This window comes from Gavialis gangeticus, unplaced genomic scaffold, assembly GCF_001723915.1.
Source record: "Gavialis gangeticus isolate Ggan-Ray unplaced genomic scaffold, GavGan_comp1, whole genome shotgun sequence".
NCBI lineage: Eukaryota > Metazoa > Chordata > Crocodylia > Gavialidae > Gavialis > Gavialis gangeticus.
In genome coordinates, this window is record NW_017729032.1 from 52276428 (window position 1) to 52297286 (window position 20859).

Sequence of the window (20859 nt, forward strand, 5' to 3'; positions counted from 1 at the left end):
ATGGCATGAGTTCAGAAATCATACCAGACAATCATGGATGAAATGATACTCTTTGCACACTTGTAATTGGTTTATATAATGGCAACAGAGAATGGCTTATGGGACTTTGCCACCACCATCATTTCGTTGTGACAGGTACATGTTTTCCTTACAGAAGCATCCAGAAAGCAACTATGGTATCATCAGACACTATAACCAGTGATCTAAAAGAACACTCTGCATGTGTTGAAAGCTTCCTTCATCCCTTCAGCATGTTTAAACATACAAGGAGACAGACCTGGGCCACAAGCATCATCTGCATGTTGCCAACTAACTTAATTACTTGCAAATAAAGCAACAGAGAAAATCAATTCCTTCAGAACTACAGACCCCTAACAAGAACAGTGTTTGTGCTTCAGCTCTCAAAAAAAGTTTTCCACCTGAACAGTACCATCAGAAATGCATTCAAAAATATGGGTGAGAACTTATTTAAGGATTGCCAAGGAAAGAAAAGAAGAGTGGATTGCTAAGACCAGATGGGGTGCCTTTGCCAAAAGTAACAGGCAAAATTAAATCTCCTTAAGGCTAACCAACAAGGAGAAACTATAAAAGAAAGTGAAAGATATAGAGAAATAGATAAACTGCTAAAATATTCAACAAAAAAAGACAATAGAGCTAATATTGATAGAATTATGGTGCCAGGGTGCCAGTCAACAAAGGGATAATGAGAATTCAGTCCCAGACCTCAAAAAAAGCTCACAGCTGACTTTGGTTGCTGCTACAACAAATCAGTAGAAGCAAAACATGGAAAAAGTAGACAAGCTGCAAAAACTTAATGCTAACTGCAAGTACGTAACCTTTGGGAAACTCAAAACAACTGCCACTAAACTAAAGAATTAAGAGGGGGTAGCCCAAGGTAAAATAACTTCAGATCTGCACAAAGCAAGCAGCAAAGAGAATTTGAAAATGCTGCTATGACTTTTCAAATGAGAGAAAACACCAGCTTGGAGAAATGAAATAAAAGATTTACCTAAGAAATCAACTGTAGTGACTGTGTATGATCACACTGTCATCAGTCCCAAAGAAACTCTACTGAACCCACAGTGCTATTGACAGGAGATTTTGAAAACAAGCTCTTTTAAGCCTCACTTGTTCTTGCATTGATTATATTTTCAAACTATGTAACATAATTGACCAAAGCAACACAGTTCATCCAATTTTTACTCACCATCCTAATTTTTACTGATTTTCAGAAAGTTTTTGACACTAGTGCAAAAACACCTGTGGTGAATATGGTAAAGTATGAGTTTTTGGTACAATTATCCACATCTTTTAGAATCTTTATCAAGATACCAAAATATGCTGTGATCTCCAATGAGGAATTAACTGGTTTAGAGTCACTGGAGTTATACCAGGGTACATCTACTTTTTGTTCATTGATATTACTATTGGCTACCATGTCACAGGCCTCTGGCAGCTAGAATTCTGTGGGTCGATGGAATGCTTGGAGATCTGGATTGTGCTGGTATCTGCCCCCTGAATATAGTGATATATGAAACACATGAATATATGATACACACGATAACCTAGTTGGAACTGCTAAACGCTTAGGTCTTATACTCATCAAGTCAAAAACAAAGGTTATGGAAGTCAATATGACGTGGATGGTTCTACTTTTCTAGCAGCCTTTCTGCTACTGTTGATGAGTATAATTACTTAAGCAGGCCTTTTTATACTGCACGTAACCTGTATCTACAATACAATGATATAGAAGGAAAAGCCCAGAACTGCTTTCTTCCACTGTAGGTGGAAAAGGCCATCACCTAAATATGAAAGAACACCCTCAGCATCAGAACTTAGCTAGAAATCTTTAGAAGTAAAGTAGCAAGCATACACTTTTATATGTGAGAGTCATGGAAAAGAAACAAGTCTATCTGATAGAAGTTTGACCTAGAGAGATGGTTTAATAATAACTGAAGCAACAATTTCACATACTAATAACCTGAGCAATTTTCAGTGATCATAGAATATTAGAAAAGTAGGCTGGAAGGGAACTCATAAGGCCATCTAGTCCAGCCCCCTGCTCAAGGCAGGATCACTCCTGACAAACCATCCCATCCCAGTACCTGTCCAACCAGCTTTTGGAAGTTTCTAAGGATGGAGATTCTACAGCTTCTCTAAGTACAAGAGCACCAATTGCAGCACCAACTTGTCTCAGTGCCTCACAGTCAGGAAGGTACTCCTAATCTCCAGCCTAAATTTCCCCTGCTGCAGCTTGAGGCCATTGCTCCTAGAGCCTACAGCCACAGAGAAAAGCCCATCTCCATGCTCTCTATAATCACTCTTTGCATATTTGAACACTTACCAAATCCCCCCTAAGTCTTGTCTTCTCCAGGATAAATGACCCTAGTTCTTTCTGCCTTTCCTTGTCTTCTAGGCCTCTGATCATTTTTGTTGCTCTGTGCTGGACTCTTTCCAAATTGTCCATATCCTTCTTGAAGTGTGGGGCGCAAAACTGGACACAGTACTCCAGGTGAGGCCTCACGAGTGCTGAATAGAGTTGTGCCATAATAATTCATCATGATCCTACCTCCTGGCATCTCTACTACTTAACTGCAGCGCCAAATTGAAAAATAACTCATTTTACACCTCTGTCTCAGGCAGTTTGAAAATCTGTTCTGGGGTTGTTTTGTTTTGCTGATTCATGTTGCATTTTGTTTTCTACATTTTCTTGGTGTTTTACTGTTTTATAATCTCACATTTTAAAGAACTGATTAATAACATGCAGAATGGTGGAGATTTGCAACCTCGTGTGCCATAAAGAGCCAACAGTAAACAAGTAGCTATTTAAGCTAAGAAATTTATGAAAGCTATTCCAAACCAGCAGATTCTACCACTTGTTATTATTGAGTCTCAAGTATTTCCATTTCCTTTAATAAAGCTAGCTGCAGAAATGAGTAAGGTTGGTATAAATTAGCCCATAAGGTGTGCAATCATATTCAGCAGGCAGATGCCACAACAGTTCTTTTTTTAGTCCCTCTAACAGCTGTTAAAACCAACTAAAGAAAGCCCCTGTCTTCTATATCCTGAGATTCAGGTTTTGGCACTGTCATGAGGTGTTTTCCTTTTTGTTGTATATACATTTTAATCACTTTAGTGCTGTTGAATGCGCTGTACATTGAGAAAATCAGATTGCCAGTTCATCAGATGTACAGTATTTTGTGCAACAACTACTATTCAGTGGCTGCACTAGGTATTATGCTCGCATCTTGAGATGAGAAACACAGTAGGTTCGATAGTATATAGCCTAGCCACAGTATACCAGAGTTCTTCAATTCTGATGTGTTCTGACTTCATTATACTTGTAAAGTTCTAGTAGTACTGTTATTTACTGTATTGACATTTTCTAAACTGTCTGAGATTTTTGCAATCAAGATATTCATCTTTGCAATAAGAAGGAAATTGACAGCATATCTCCATTTCCATTTCATCACATCATAATTTAAGCTTATCGCAAAATATACTATGTCCTACTTGGAAGACCTATAGTGTTGAAGTAGGACTGCAACAAAGGGAGCAAATATTCTGTGGACAAAGCAATGCTCATTCACCCCTAGATTTGAGAAGTGTTAAAATTAGTGAAAAAGTTCTCTTTCAAAAGTCATATAAAGGTTCCTGCCATTTCTGACCCAGAGCACACATATTGAAAAGTTATGTACTTCTGATATTACTAAAACAGTGTGGATTTGTTCATAGATTTGTTTATTGACAGGCAGTGATGCATCTTGATCAAAATAACTATCAGCTTTCCTCCAAGTCCTTTCCCATGTTTGAAAAAACAAAAAACAAATAAGGGCCAGGAGGGCTAGGACCTTCACAGATTCCAAGTCACAGTATCTCTTCCTACCTTTTTCATAGAGTATGTGGTTAAGGTTTGCCCTACCTTTGAAGTGGGAAGCTGCCAAATCTTGAAGTGTATGTAAAGGAGAGAGGAATGAGGAGAAAAGTAACTGCCAAAGGCTATTCAGACACCCACCACAACCACTCTTATGGTTAGGGTCTTATATGTTGCAAAGAAGGAACCCAAAGGAGAACATGGTAACAGAGCCAGCATGATTTTTCATATGAAAGACCCTATAGTCTTTCCTCTCCTGTTATGGAAATTTAGCTGGGGGGTAGGAGAGGGGAAGAGAAAGAAGAGGAGAAACAGAAGTCTCCACAGAACTGGAAAGAAAGAGATGAAGCCTCTACTATATCCTCTGACCAATCTCTGTTTGTGTTGCTTCTCATATGACTGTATTAAAGAACAACAGAACATGGGTATATAATTCACATTTGGTGGCCAAAATCAACCAAATGGCCCAAATTAATCAATTTATAAGACTGATTGCTACAATATCTTGCTAATTAGCATTGAACTTGTTTTTCCCATTCTCAATCCTTTTTTCTTTAATGACAACCCCATGGTACTTTGTTCATTTGTTGTCAAGGACCCATTATTCCTTTGAGTGAAAGCTGATTATTATATTTTTATAGAATCTGTTCAAAATATATTGGAACATTTCAAAACAATTCATTTTTTTCCAAAGAATCATTATTAAAGTTAAAATATATGGTTTAAATATACTTTTGTGGAATTGATCTTTTATTTTTATATAGTTTGTCCTCTGGGCTATTTTGTCACATTTATTCATATCCAGTACTACCTGGCACCACAATTAGTCCCACTGAAGTCAATAAAATAACTTCTAGAGCTAAGTACTAGTGAACATAAGTATTAACTGTAGAGATAGAGTCCAAGCTTATCTCATTGATTTAGCTCACATCCCAGCCTACCTGCCAATAGAAAGGCAAAAGGAGAAGTAGGACCATCCTTCACTCCAGTGTCTACATAGCCTCATCAAGTCTTGAACCTAGTTCGGTGGGGATTAACAGGTTCAGTACATTAGGTTCCATGTCTCAAATGCTTTGGCTAGCAAACTGAGACAGTACAGTTACTCACCTCTCTGAGATATAATTCCTTCTTTAAGGTTTTTTTAGTAAGATTTATTTACATGCAATTCCATGTACAGGAAAATCTGTCCACTGTGACCAACTAACATAAAGAATTACTCAAAGACTTTCAGTCAGGCACAATTGAAAAATAGTAGGGTTCTCTGACACAAGCACCATTTTGTAGCAACTTTCTGTAGAAGTGGAAGAGTTTAAAAGACTACACCCAGATCCATATACTACACACCTACATGGAATGTGGATAGACATTTAGATGGCTGATTTTAAAAAAGCCCTCAGAGGGAACTGATACATTAACTATACTGGGAGTGTGCCTAATATACCCTTAACAGAAGGGAGTCCTGGCTTCCAGTCTCTCTCCCTTGACTGTTTTCACATTTTAAACCAGACAGTCACTGAAGTGGGGGAGGGAGCAGATAGACTCTAAGATGAGGTAGTATTTGATGAATACCTATGAAAGCTTATGCCTCTGAACCAGTTATTCTCCTGCCTTTCTTTTTCCTGACTTCAAAATAACACAGGTAACTACCCTTCTCAGGACCTGACAGTGGGACCCAGGATCCCAACCTCATTGAACTATGCTGTCAGGCTCCCCTTTGCTCACTCTCTATTTTATTAGGAATGTTGAATTTCTGGCTGCACAGGTTCAATAGGAGGGGTGAAGAATCCCCCACCACCACCTGGTCTCTGGTGGGATTAATGGCTTTAAGACTTTTAGGCTGAAGAGGTCCAAATGACCAGGTAATTCTAGCTCTAGGCAAGTGCTCTACCTGCCACAGTATTATGCAAAAGGTGGGAGGCTGCACCACCATTAGATCCCAATGTTAGATGTAGAGAATGGTGAGAATTCAGAAACAATGCAGTGTTTAATTTTCTGACTGGCTAGCTCTAGGCTGATACAGACTGAGACCAATGATCAGCTGATAGGACAACTCGTATGGCTAGAACATCAACATTAAGGGTTATGCTCTGTTTTGGAAGGATAACGTTGGGAAAAAAGGTGGTGTTGCTGTATCTGTCAAAAATATACATACTTGTTGCCTGGTTCAGGAAGAAGACAGTAGCGCATCGGAGTGTATTTTGGTAAAAATAAAGGTGAAAGCTACAGATATGACTTAATGGTGAGGATTTGCTATAGACTGCCAAGTCAGGAAAAAGAGGTGGATGAGGCATTCTTTCAGAAGACAATATTATCCAAAAGTTATGAAATGGCAGTGTTGGGAGTCTTCATTTTTTCTGGATTATCCGCTGGAAGAATAGCACATGCAAATGTAAAATGTTGAGAAGTTCCTAATTTGTGAGAAGGACAACTTCCTGTTTCAGAAAGTTGATATAACTAGGAGATCATCTATCTTGGATCTTAGTTTCATAGTTTCAAGGGTCGGAAGGGACCTGAGCAGATCATCTAGTCCGACCCCCTGCCATGGCAGGAAAGAGTACTGGGATCAAATGACCCCAGTAAGGTGGTCATCTTGTTTTGACCAATTGGGAAGAACAGGTTAAGGATGTGAAAGTGAGGGGAAACTTGGGAGGAAGTGAACACAGTATGATTATTCATGATTATGAAATGGGGAAAGCATGTGGTAAGCAAAACTAAAACACTAGATATCAAAATGTGGATTTCAACTGACCCAAGCAGATAGTAGACATGATACCGTGGGCAACAGGCTGAAAGATAAAGGGGCTCAGGAGTACTAGAAGCTTCAGAATTTGAAGCCCAACAAGCAGATATTCTAACATGCTGGAAGCATAAGAAGAATGGCAAGAGACCAAAGTTGCTCCACAAGGGGCTCCTAGGATTCCTCAAAAGTGAAAGGAAAGCCTACAGGCAATGGAAAAACAGGCAGGTCACGGAGCATACCAAAAAGTAGCAAGAAACGGCAGGAACAAAATCAGGGAGGTGACGGTCAAAGATGGACTACACCTGATGAGCGAAGTTAAAAATAACAAGAAGAGGCTCTATAAATATATTGGTCAGAAAAGCAAGACCAAGGAAGCTGTGGATCCACTGTTAAATAACTAGGGTGAGCTCTTAACAGAAGAAGCAAGGAAGCCAGATTCTACCATTTTACACATGCTGGGCTCTGCCGTATGGCAAGATTATTTCAGTGGGATTATTTGCACAGTATAAAATAGGAGTTACCACCCTAGTTCTTCCAGCATTTGCTGCTGCACAGTTATGCCGTGTTAGGAGGACAGTTTAAAGAAAGTAGGCAATCTTTTGTTACCTAGAGAAGAAATAATAAACAATGACTTTTTGTATTGTGGTGGTTTTAAGCTTAGTTTTTTCTTAGCAACTAAACTGTTCCTTAACCCTGTTTGGGTTAGTATTGACATCCAGTGCATTTACTTAGGAACGCCCTACAGGATAGATACTAATCACTATTTCAAAGTCAGCTGTGGTAGTATGAAGTTAGGCATCAGGATATCATTCATACGAACATGTTGGATATCCCATAACAATATGGTAAAGGTGATTTGTTACCTTTTTTTATGTTTCAGGTCTTAATAATTACTGCTATTGGCAGAGGCTTTACTCTGACAATGCCTACAGTTAGGTCATTTCTTTCCACTACAGAGAAATCATTCTGTAGCCTCACCTCTAAATGAGAGAGAGAACTAGACAGTGATCCATGTCGTTAACATGGGTCTGAACTAGTCATGCTGAGAGCTTCTAGAACAAAAATTAATATGACTTGCTAAAAATTTCACAGACAACACTTTTTTTTGCTTACTGGAGTCTTTCTTACAGTGATATGTACCTATTTAAATACAGAAACACTCAGACAGAAGGATTACACATTTACATTATTAAATCTGCACCATTTTCTAAAATGTTTTGACATATTCTCAGAGATTTACTAGGCTATTCCACAAGCTTGCCTAGAAATTTATAATCCATTCTGTTGTACTATAAGATGCATCCTTGAGTTTATTTTATGGCATGGGCATAAAGTAAGCTAAATGACAACCAGTTCTAGCCTCTTTTATCCACAGGAATGACCTTCAGTATAGTAAAGTAAGAGGATGTTAGTCTTGCAATTTGATGCATGTTTACATTAATAGAAATGCAGACACTACTGTTCTTGAATGAATGCAAAAGCATAAATTATAGTAACAGCATAACAATTCAATAAACTAATTGTCACTGGGATTTTACTATGAGAGTTATGTAATGTGGTCCAGTATTTCTGAAAAAGCCCAGTCTGAGGTTTTCTAATAGCAGTAGTTGGTACAAGTACCTCAACAGACTTAAGACTAAAATAATGGTTATAATGATGATCAAAGAACCCTAGGAGTTATGAAGACAAAATACGCTTTTAGCTGGACTAGTGAAGGGTTCACATACTGTGATTGAGAATTATTACCTCAAAATACAACAGATACTTCAGCTGAATTCTAAAATAAATTTACTGATACCTCATTTTATCAACAGACATGGTGAGAAGTGTATGTTTTCCTGTAACCCCAAAGATAGATTGAAGTTAGAGTAAATGTTAACTAATTTTTACCTTTTTTTTAAAGTGTTCACCCATCTAATTCAAGCTGTTTCATCTAGATGAAATAAAGCAATAGCTACCCATATGATAAGCATAGTGTTTAACAAAGCAAATGGCCAGGAGGCTAGCAGTGCCAAATATGGAAAAGTAATTATCATGTCACTCAAAACACACTGGATAGGATTTCAACCAAGGGTCAGACAATGAGTAACAATCCAGTATTCTGTACCTCCCAAGAGCTCTCTCATTGCTGTTTCAGTTCAGTTTATTACTGTCATAAAAAACAACTATGATCCCAAAGAATATTTCACTTTCACAGCATAGTAATGAACGGGAGGAGAAACAGTCCTACTCTGGAAGTCAGCAGCAGAATTATCGTTGATATCAACAGGCACCAGGCACAGAATTGTTTCTTAGGATACAAAACAAGATTCAGAAAGAAGCAAGAAAGAATTAAGCATTAGATATATCATATTTTCTTATTTAAATGTTATGGTCCTGATTTGTACTTTTTCTTATGTTGTCATAAATCAGAAGTTATTGGAGATATAATGAAATAAACTTCATGTAAGTGTTTACAATCTTATATATTTGAGGGAAAAAAGGAATGTATAGAAGTAGGAGATCCTGAGGCTGTAAGTACCTTACATCACTGTAATCAAAGCTGGCTTGATAGCAAAAGTATTAAGTCAATATTAAAAAATGGAAAAGATGACCAAGCGGGTCTGATAGTCCATGCAGTTTAAGATTGTAGATTTGGTTTACCCAACTACAGAGACAGCTGTGCATTTTTATACTAGAGCTAAACTTGATTTGGATCCAAGTATTGGATCTCAGACTAGTGAGAATTCAGTTGGAAAGTGTGTATGAATTTTATTATACTCCCCCAATGCCAAAGAACATGGGTAATTACTCAAACAATTAATGCTCAAAAGACTACAGTTGGTTCTTGTTATTGTATTTCCTTAGAGTTGTCCTGAATCTCTTTTTTTTTCTTAATAATAATAATATTTGTCCTTAAGAAGTTCGATGGCATAATAAGACAGATACAGATTATCTATTTAATGGATCAGTTTGCAACCTTGCTTGTATGTGAGCGCAGGGAAATAAGTATGAAATTTCCCCTTCCAATGGCTATCTGTATGATAGATCACACCACCAAGGAGTATGTATAAGAAGCAACTTCCACAGACCCACTCCACCCATTCCACTCCCTGACTGCAACCTTAATTATGCCTGCTTAGAACTATCCACAACCACTGGAAATGTATTTCAGTGTTAGCCAGCACAGTGTCACTTGTTGACAAGGGACAGATACTGTGCCAGGTATAGACAGTCTCTGCTGAAGCAGGAAAAAATGAAAGAAACAATTTTCCAATCTGAGGGTAAAAATAAAGTTTAAAGCTCAGACTAATGGAAGTATAGCAAGAAAAATTGAAGAAATAGTTTTGATTGATTCAGGTTTTTCCTTTTTCATCATTTTGAATATATAGTATAATATTTTTGTTGTCACTGTATTGTCAGCTGTGTATGTTTCTTTGGATTAATAATAAATTTATAGAATGGACAAAGTTTGACTTCTGGTGATATATTTTAATGAAAGAAGAGGCCTAGGGCCAGATTACTGGTACATTCCAGCTGCTTTATGCCAGTCTGATGCTGCAAAGCAACTGTAAAAAAATCTTAACTAGCTAGTTAAATTTGTTTATAGCCGCTTTGTGTTACCAAATGAGCCCAAAGCAGCCAGAGCAAAACAATAAGAGCCAAGCTCATTACAGTTTTTTGATGAAGACCACAAAAGAATAAACCAGGGATCTATGGATTTCAACAAATTTTATGGAAGGAGGGATGGGGGTGTAACTTTTGAATGTGCTGTATAGAGAGCTTCAAGAAATTGCACAAGGTTTGTTCATGTAGACACTAACATTTTTTTGTATTTAAACTACCCTATTTATGGATTAAGTTAGTACGCTCCAATTATAAATATGCAGTTAAAATATATGACATTTTAGGAATCCGCACCCTCTTAGCTGAACTGATATAATACTGCTTAGGTACAGCTTGTCTGGTTGGAACAAGAAATAGCTTGTCTTACCACCAAGGCTATTTGCTTTTCTTCCCTTTTGTAGCTATCCAGGTTCCCTTCAGAATGCTCACAGGAATTCTCTACGTGATGGATATGCTGACTTGTGCAGTGTTCTTGTTCTTCTCCTTTTCCTTGGGAAACAGCCCTTTTATGAAGACCATTAAGAAATACCCCAGGTTGGGGCAGCTCTGTAAATACGTCATCATCACCACCCCTCTCCTCGTCCTCTTCAGATGTTTCTGTTACTTCACAAATATGGAATTTAGCATTAGTTCCAAGTGATAAAAATTCAAAGTCAGAAAAAGAGATAGCACTTGGTTTGTGTTTCCTCACTCTGATCTTGTGAACCCTTTCTGGTATCTCATCTGAACTTCCTCTTGGAAGGAATGGGGAGGGACAGGCGGTATGTAAGGGCAAGTGCACAGGATTGTACTTAGATTTGTGTGTTGAAGAATATAGTAATTCTTCACAAAAATGCTTTATATCAGGTTCATCAGCAGCAGTGACACTGCTTTTAACCATGCCAGGCTCCACAGATGTCTCATTGCAGTTTATTAGGTATGACAGAGAACTGGATTCAGGCTCCCGCAGAATGTGCTGAACTTCAAATTGGCATTCCCATTCTTCTGCCTTTGTTTCATATTCTTCATTCATTGTCTCTGAAGTCTCCTGACACCTGGTAGGTCTAGAATCAGGTGACACTTGATCCTCTTCAAAAAGTTTGTTCTCCATTCCAGAAATTTCATCCATCAGAGGTCAATCTCCTCTTCATTGCTGGAGATATTAAGAACCATAATTCTTCTGTCTGAATCCCTTTCTGTTTTCAAATCCACAGTCATAAGATTATTGTTAAGACTCGGTCATTGATACAAATATTCCAAATGTTTTCTGTTCCTGAAATTCAAAAAGGTAAATCATATTAATGTTAATGCTTACATATTAAGTGCAACAGCAAAAATAATCTTTAGATTTGAAATTACAATATCAAATTAAAAGACAGATCTTTCCCTAAAATGTTAGCTATAGACATAAAAAATAAACTAAAAACCTAAGCAGCTTGGCCCATTGACATCACAGGCTATTAAGAAAGATTAGTTAAATACAGAAAATTTTCAAATATTAGCTCTAAATCAGCTATTGTACACAGTAGACCAGAACAATTCTGATGTCATTTATTTACTGGATAAACACTATGTATTTTAAACTGTCTAAATATGCCCTTATATGCTTGATTGTTATCTGTTAACTCCTTGAGGGGGTTTTAGGCCTTTTTTGTTGAAGCTAGTATAAGTGGGGGAGGGGTAGTTGACAGAGTATACCAAAGTAAAACAAACTTAGACATTTGCTGTAAATTGCAAACAGAGATAATATTGAATTCTGTCCCTCAACTAGTCTGAGCCCATTATAGCACTTGCAAACAGTAAAATGATCCATTTTTAGGTCTCTCAGGACACAAAACTGAAAAGGCTTAATACAGAGTTTCAGTTCTGAGCTGGCTGTTTGGTTGTTGATTTCATTACTGAGAAGGACAAAAGTTGTTTGCACAGTTTTTATATAGCTAGTCTAACTTAGATTGGGTTGGCCATTGTTAGACCAATATAACTGTCCTGAACTCCTGTACAGTTCTCAGCACAGCTCCATGGCTGGGAAAACTCAGCTGCTGGAGCCATCCAAGGGCTGTGCTTATCCTACACCCCACTTCCTGGCTCCCAGCTATCTTCTTTAGGCCCCAGCCCCTCCCACCACCCCCAAATGTAACCATCCCTCTGCAGACCAGCCAACCCCACCCCCCTCATACCGCAAGCTGCTCCTGGTACCAGTTTTAATGGCATTTGCAAGGGTTGGGAGCTGAGGAAGTAAGTTGGGGTGAGAGGTGGGGCAGGTGGAATGTGGAGGTCAGTTCACTGCAGGGGGTTGTTCATCTGGGGTGGGGAGGGATCAGGGGCCTAGAAATAGGCCCTGGTCCTGGGGGTCTGGGAGTGAGAGCCCTGAAGACCCCATGAGCTCCCTAATCCCACCAAACCCTTCCAGACCCCAGCAAGCCCCTGCAGAGACTGCCTACTCCCCTGATATCCCCCATCCCTATTATGGAGGCTGCCTGCCCTGTCAAACCCTCCCCATGGACCCTGCCTGGCCCCCAGTTTCTCCTACAGACCCCCAATTCCCTGCCCCCTGATTTCCTTGAGCCTGCTTCCCCTCTCCCCAATTTTCCCCACACCACCCAAGCCTCCCTCTGCTAGGTCCCTGACTTATCTTAGATTGGGTGGCCATTGTTCACTTGATCTAACCCCTTGGAATGTCTGTACACACCCACAGAGTCTGCCTCCATGTTCTCAGGAATTTTTATTTTGGAACAGACCAAAGCCCTACCTAGTCCTCTACCCTGTATTTGTTGGTGGCCCTATAATTATAGAAATCTCTGAAGGCTCTTGATAGGCTGTTCAATCCATTTCTGAGGGCCCTGCTACGCATTTAGATTAAAGCTGGATAGAAACCAGTTATAGAGTGGTTACACATTTTCAAGTGCTAACTTTATCGTGGGTTGACTCTTATAGCTAGATAGTCATTTTTATCATGTGATAATTATTTTGCACGTGTGGCTAGTCTAAATGTATTGCACTATTAACCAGTTAATTGTGTGATAATTACTTTGTCCTTGTGGCTGATCTAAACTTATTGTGTGATTAACCATTTAATACTATAATATACATAATGTGTAGCAGGGGCCTGAATCTTGCTCAGATCTTTAATTTCAATGACCTCCTCTGGCAGTGACTTCTACAGTCTAAATATACATTATCTGAAAAAGTGTTTTCTTTTATCAGCTTTTGAATTTCCCCTTTTGACTGAAATGTTCTCACATTATGAGAGGAACCTAAGATTAGTTTTTTTCTGTGCTGCTGTGGAGGGGAAATTGAGGATGGGAACCAGGGAAAGAAGAGGTTATGGTTCCACAGGCTTCATATTTCATCCTTATACCTTGTGATGTGGGGAAGTGAATCAGAAAAGACAAGTAAGAACCATAATAATTGCAAGTGAGAACTGATAAATAGACATTTCATAGCTGTTAAACACTGCTCATAATTGTTGGTAGTGTGGATTTGGAAAACCAACTTACAGCAAATTTTAAGACACGTGGAAATTAAAAGAGTTGAATCAGTTGTGCTGCACTGATTACTCACATGAAAAACTGCAATATAGATCTAAAAAACTAACTGCACGTTAGTACTTGCAAAACCTGTAAAATACCTGGAGTGTTAATACTACAGGTATGAACATCTGCACTCACGGGTTCTAAATGCAATAGTAAACGTTCTGTATACGCTCATTAAATCTTTAAAAATGGAGGAATGAATTTGCACAGGCTTTAGTGAACTGAGGTCTGTTTTCTTACTAGATGTGGTACTGGGCATTTTTAATGTAGAGAGAATTTTTGTAAGGAAAATTTCTATTGAACCCAGAAAGAATTAAAATAGGTGCTACCTCAAAGGCTCGCAGCTCTTTTAGTCTGACTGATTTCAGATTAAGATAGACTTTAAAGCTGTTCGAAGACAGCCAAAAAAGATGCTTCATAAGGCATTTTTAAAAGTTCTAAAAAGTGCTATATAAAAGCATAGTACATGTACTATTCTTCCTTTATGTATGTGATTTGTACTTGCAGCCTGTATCTAAAGAAGGGTTCGTGAAAATTTACATTAAATTTAGCAAAGATTTTTGACAGAGTAGGCAAAATGCTGCCTCATAGCTGAGTTATGATCTGATGCCTACAAATAAGAATATACATATTCACATATACAGACATATAGTTCATGATATATCAGCATGAGCCTAGTTTCTTTGTATACCCAAAGCTCTCATTAAATGCATCAGATTTTGAGCAGAGATCATACTCAAACCACCTATTAAATTTAGCCATCGAACGGGGAAAGTTTACAAAACCCCTAATACCTATGTTCTTTGCTCCATTTTCTTTTAAAAAGAGTTATTTACTTACTTATATTTATAATAAATACTTTGGGGAGCAAATGCTGCACTGGCAATGATCATGCATTTCTCACATGATAACTATAGTAAGTCAGCTAAGATCTCTCTTAAAGTCTTGATTAAATTGATACATTTTACTCATCTTTTGGATTTTTATTTTCAATAAAGTTGGTGTGTTAAAAAAGTTTATGTTAGAGCATGTAAATGTGTGAAATTTTCTTAATTTGTATTAAACCAATTTAGAAATGAAACAGTTACCAGTACTGACCTAAGCTGAAATAACACAAGCCTCATTTAAAATAACTAGTTCTAATCCTCAAACTGCCTTACACACTTGTCTCCATGTTACAGCAGCATTGTTTAATGGTTCTTTTTGATTCAAACTATCTTCCCTAAGGAAAAAAAGAAGAAAGATTTGACATAGAGACTAGTAAAATCTAGATTAGGAATACTACTGTTACTGATTATATTGTTACCTGTTTTGTAAGATAACCTCATATTTTTCAATTCAGTTAATTTCCATCAGTGCAACAACAGGAACTCAGTAGCCGAAAAAGATCCTCCAAGTGTTGAGACAGAACAGAAAAAGAAATGAATAGATCCTTAACAAAAGGCATTTCAGCTTGCTTGCTGCACAAGAACTCTGTCAACAGAAGTATGTGTGAAAATCCCTGGGGCTAGAACAGCCTTCTGCAAGCACTGGCCAAATTATTCAGAGAAAGACACAGCAAGAAAAAAAAGGGGGGGAAAGGGAGCATGAGAGAAAGAGTTCATGCTTGGTAGGAACGCTATAATCATCCTTGACTGTGAGGGATTGCCGATGGTGAAGTACTTCTAAAAATACTGTGTGACTTCATTCTTCATACTATGCCAGACTTTGCCTTTGACACTTTGCCTGACACTGTCACCTGGGGCACCTGGACTCAGTTTCATATTGAACACATTCTGTGTAGGTTGCTATCACTTTTTGAAGGGCGAGAAATTGGCTGAGAAATTCATTTTGACGTGACAAAGGGGTATTAAAATCAGCTTCCCCTCTTTTTAATTCTAAACATCAGTTGTTCTTCTGGAAAGTGATTTTGAGAACTACATTTACAGCCCTAATTTCACTAGGCCTCCCTCCCTTTTTCAGGGACAATTTTTCACTTGTTCTTAAGCATAGACACAATATAAATCAGTGAGGACCCTGGCACATGTTACATTTAGGACACAACCTATTAATCGCACTATAAATAGTAACCCTTCCACACGTTTGGGGAATTAATGCTTCAATAAAATGAGAAGCCTGCCACAAAAATGTTCCACATATTGCAGCTGATTTCCATTGTTCCTTAGATTTTAACATGTGGCTGGTGACATGGTGGATTTTGGGTGAGAGCCATGTGGTGTAGCCCTGTATAGGGCTGTATTTCATGGGTTTAGGTGCCGGGGCAGGAGCCCAGCAACTGATAGGCTGCCCCTGATACCAACAGTCTGACAGCCATATGATGTAGCTGTTCATGTGGCTGTACCCTGTGGTTTTCATGGTACTGTGGTGCAGGGCATCAGCTAGGCCAGGGTGCCAGCTTTCAGCAAACTGCAGGGCTCAGGTATTACTATTTCTACTGTTAGCATATGCATATGCGGCCAAGCCAAGCTACAGCCTGTTTGGTGACTGAGTTCAGCTGACTAGACCCCCACTGAATTTGGCTAGGGGACAGTCCTCTACAAAGTGAAGCACAGCCTTCAACCAGTTACATCCCCAGTTTGGACTGTGCAGAAAGCCCAGAGCATACTGGCTTTGACCAGTGTGGTAATGGAGTGTCGTTAAGTGAGCATGGTAGATCAAAAACTGTTTGCCAAATTATTACATTTTCCACTGTGAAGTGGTTAATCGGTACTGACAGGATAATTTACTCTGCCAGCAAAATGCCACAAAGAAGTCATGACATGGCAAAACAGACCATAGCAGATATCAGGATTTGAGGTGAGCTGGAGAAGGATTAAGATAATCCTGGTAGAGTAGGAAGTGAGGTGACCTTTTGGTCTTTGCTATCATTTTGGCTACAGCATCTTCAGAGCTGGTGTATGATAGCATAATGTTAGTCAGTACTGTAGCTAGAGTAGTGGTGTGGGCCTTAAAATCCCTAAAACTATGCATATGTTTACATGGAGTTACACATCAAACAGCCGAGGGTGGGAGATTAGGTCCCTGAAATTTTGCAGTGTGTGTGTAGCCATGAAGCATAACCAGAGAATTGCATGAATAAATTCTCCTAAGTTATAGTTTAATTTTAAAGAAATATTTGGAGTGGTTTTTATAAAAACAGTGCAAATGGAAAAGCAGCAGCACTCATTCTACTTGTGCTAGGGATCTGCCATTATAACAACTACCATTATATAACATCTTTCATAACTGACTTATCCACAAGCATTTTAGAAACTGTGCCAAAGCTTACTGACTCATTTTATTGAGGGAGGGAAGGAGGAGTGTGCGCACTAATTGCTGGGCTTATTTACATATCAGGCAATCTAACTGACATTATTAGGTTTACACAGGGTATACATCTGCACAGAATTTGGCATATACATGAACAAGTCACACAGCAATATGCAGCTAATTTTAAACGGGTTTTTATCCCACTAGAGCTCTACTGGAAACTCTTTTTCCTCCTCTTCCAAAGTGAGGAAACAATTTATAGTGTCAAAAGTACTTAAACTACCTCCCCAGATGGACTAAGCTACACCAGCAAAGGGACTGCATTACCTATATATTTTATGTTATTTGGTGGCATATGTATATCAGCTAGGAATATGAGGTTTTACCATATCCCTCACGCACACAACTATTCCAGCAAAACTTTTCAAAGGGTAAATCTTTGGTGGACAGAACACCTTTCAAACCTTTGTTCTGTTTGCAGCCAGGAGTGTGAGATGCAAAAACAAGTAACAGGTATAGAGGGCTACAAGTAAATTTCAGTACGAGACAGGGGGCCAAATATAAGTAAGGTGCCTAAACCAAGATATAGGCAGACTTTAGGTAGATAAGGTCAAAACTGTGACCCCCCCCCAAATGGTATTCAGCAGCTGCCTAAACTGTGGAAGTGCTTAAAACTCATTAAGCATCAACCTGGCCTGCCTTGAGAGTTCCCTAAACCCTTGCAATTCTGCAGTCTGTCTATGCCCAGAACTGCCTCAATGTGAGCAGCTCTGTGCCTAATTTCCACCTAAACCCAACTCAGATCCACAAACTAGAGTGCGTGGTACTGATGCCCCCTGAATGACCTAATCTAGTAGATATGCTTTGAGCATAATTAATGCAGGCTGATAAGATCAGGTGCCACAAAAATCACAGCACTAGCTACTGTTTAAAATGCAGCTGAAGGAAGAGGCGCTTCTGTGTATGCTTCTTATGTAAGATGCTAGAAAAACATTCACCCAGGTAGTGGGAGACTTGGGTTTAATCCCACCTCAGAGTGAAGGGACACCAACATCTTCTACGTCCCAGCATAATGTTCTTTCAAGTGACTAGACTTCACATTATTCAGTGTAGAAGAGGCATGCAAGAGCTATTGGGGTCAAAAGGAGAGCAAGAAATATGAAGCATAACTATGCAGCTTAGTAGTTAGTATGTTTAGCTATCAGGACAGAGGAGTGCTACGCTTTAGGAGCCTCCTGCATCTTGTGTATCAGTGTCTCCACACTTAAAAATGGTGGTGGGGGCACTGGAACTAAAGCCTGTTGAACAAGCTTTAGTTCAAGTGCCACTGCCACACTTTTTAACCACAGGGATGCTGATACAGGAGACACAGTGGCCCTTTAGTTAGAGCAGCTGTCAGAGATTCCAGTCCCAGAGTATGTGTAAAAATGCCCTCTGTAGCCAGTTAGTATTGTATTTATTTAGTCAACTTTGCTCTCCCTGTTCTAGCCACTGATTTTGTCTTGAATTTGGGAATGATTAGATAAGTGGTGGGCAATTCTTTTGGCTGGAGCGCTGCCTAATGAGTTTTGCTGACCTGTTGAGGGCTGCAAGGATAGCCCTGCCCCCCTGGAGGTCCCCAGAATCCCAGGTAAGGCTTTTGGGGCCAGCCCAGCGCTGGCCCCAGCCTGCCCTACCCCACCCAGGTTAACTGGCTGTGCACCACAACGTGTATGGTGCAAGCGTTTCTTGGGGACAACTAGGAGCGGCACAAGGTGCACCACCACTAGCTGTCCTCAGGGAAACACGCCCATGCACATCTGGACACAGTCACTTTTGGCTATCAGGAGTCTGCCTTGTTACGGGGGGAGGAGCATCTTTGCTGGTCTTTACTATTGTGTGTGGAGGTGATTCATGCCATGTAATTAAATTCAACCCCCCTACCAGAACTACAAACAGAGAAGCATTGGGGTAAACCTTTGCAATGCATTTTCAGCCCTCATGGTCTTGTTGACACCAAAGACGTGAGCCTGCCTCATAGCAGGTGCCAGGTGGCTGGTTTCTTTGTGAACTGCTGCTTGAGAACTTGGCAACTGGCCCAGCACTGAGTCCACCTGTGGTCATGTTCTCAGGCTGCCTTTTTCCTTATGATCCTCTGATACACTTTCTTATTTCTCTGGCTTGACTTGAGAACACGCCGACTTTCAATCTCATCCCAGATAGTAATAAATCAGTTACTTCTTCTGGAGTCTAGTTGTTGCCGTTCTTGGTCTTATCAGACTGTGGGGCCACGGCAGAGGGAGGCAGGCCAGCTGTGTGGGCCATCCTACAATTGGCAGTGGTCAGAGGATGTGAGCTCCAATACTGTTTTTAAGTGGTGAGCAAACAAAATGGCTGACTAGCTTCCATGCAGGGCAATTAGTAGTTCAAGGAGGGGTGCCACTGGGGACCTGGGCAGTAGAGTTTGTTGGCTAGGGTTATAGTGATGGTGCAGAATGCCAGATGGGGCACAACTGGGGCTAAAGCAATGCAAACTGGGATACCTGGAGGATGGTCTGGTCTGCCAGACCCATAAGTTACTGTACCACAAGGAAGCAGATGTCTTTGGCGTTAAGGCACAAAAAATATGATCATCTCTTGTAATACTGCCTTTTTTGGCCACTTGAAGTATGACAAGGGGCAAGGATGACTCTTTCCTCAGGTTATGTGCCATCATAAAATAAATTTATGGTGGCCCAAAGGCAATACATGGGTGACATCTATTTTTACCCTAAGTTGCACTCCAAACCACAGAATCCAAGTAGAGAAGTCCAAGGCAGTGTTGTTTTGCATGGAACCATGCTGCCAGAGGGAAGGAAGAGGCCGGAAAGAACTATAGGAGGATCTGTGATTTTGAAAAGAACTATTGTGAGAGACATAAGGCCTGTCCACACAGTCTCCATGTTGTTCCTGGAACGTTGCCATGAAGCATATCCTGCCAACTAACTCACTCTTGCTCTGTGCATGCCAATTCCTGGAAATGAAGCAACATGTCTAAGTTGCTGTGGTCCCACCAATAGGTACACCTGACATACATAGCAAGTAAGCAAGTAGCAAGCACCTGAATGTCAAAATTGGGCTTGTGCTGATTTTCAATTTGGTCTTGGCAACAGAATACCATGCAAAGTACAACTTAAACACTTAACTGTGTTTTTGGATCTGGCCCTAGCATCTGAAATACATTTCAGCCCGGGTCTCAGTCCTGTTTTAGGCATGTTGCAGGCGTTCATTCGAAACTGTAACTGTGTTTAGATGATGGACTGTTGGTCATTTTGCCCATGCTCAACCACTCAGCAGCTTCTGTGTAATTTAAATAAAAATCTCAGATTCCAACTCTTGTTCCTGTGAATTGACCGTGTAGCATACAGACAGACCCCAGTTCACATGCATATTAGAAGCATAAGGCTATTCACTGAGACAACATATCTTCATTGCAGCTGACACAAGCCCTTATTTCTGCCACTTATCTCTGAACCACTGGCAGATCTAGGAGGAGGAGTTTGCCCCCAGGCTTGAGTCTTTCTACTAAGAGGCATTTATTGCAGGGGTCACTGTTTTATAGAATTAATTACTGGTACTGATTAGAAAGACTGATAGAGACATTACCAGAGTCCAAAACCAATTTGGAGTTGAAAAAATACTCACTTAAGATGGCACTTTAATTGAATTCTTGTACCCACACCTGAAGATATTTTCAAGGAGATCTGGTCTATGGTAGTGATTTTGTGCTTTTTTATTTGAAAGGTTTTGTCAGTGCCTTAATTTGTTCCAGTTCTGGTTAGCAGCAACAAAGATGATAAAGGGGGTCTTAAATTCCAAACTCAAAAGTTCTCTGACAAAACTTTGTATTCATAACAACA

General features: G+C 39.6%; 1 protein-coding gene across 1 annotated transcript in view; it reads right to left on the minus strand.

Annotated features, from left to right (window-relative positions):
• Positions 1 to 15163, minus strand: part of STARD13 (StAR related lipid transfer domain containing 13) — a 591561-nt gene extending 576398 nt beyond the window's left edge. Inside the window, exons 1-2 of the mRNA XM_019524484.1 lie at positions 15039 to 15163; positions 10588 to 11472 (exon numbers count right to left, since the gene is read on the minus strand). Coding sequence (XP_019380029.1) covers positions 10588 to 11328 — 741 coding nt within the window. The 5' untranslated portion in view covers positions 11329 to 11472; positions 15039 to 15163. The remainder of the gene's footprint in view (positions 1 to 10587; positions 11473 to 15038) is intronic.
• Positions 15164 to 20859: the final 5696 nt, after the last annotated feature.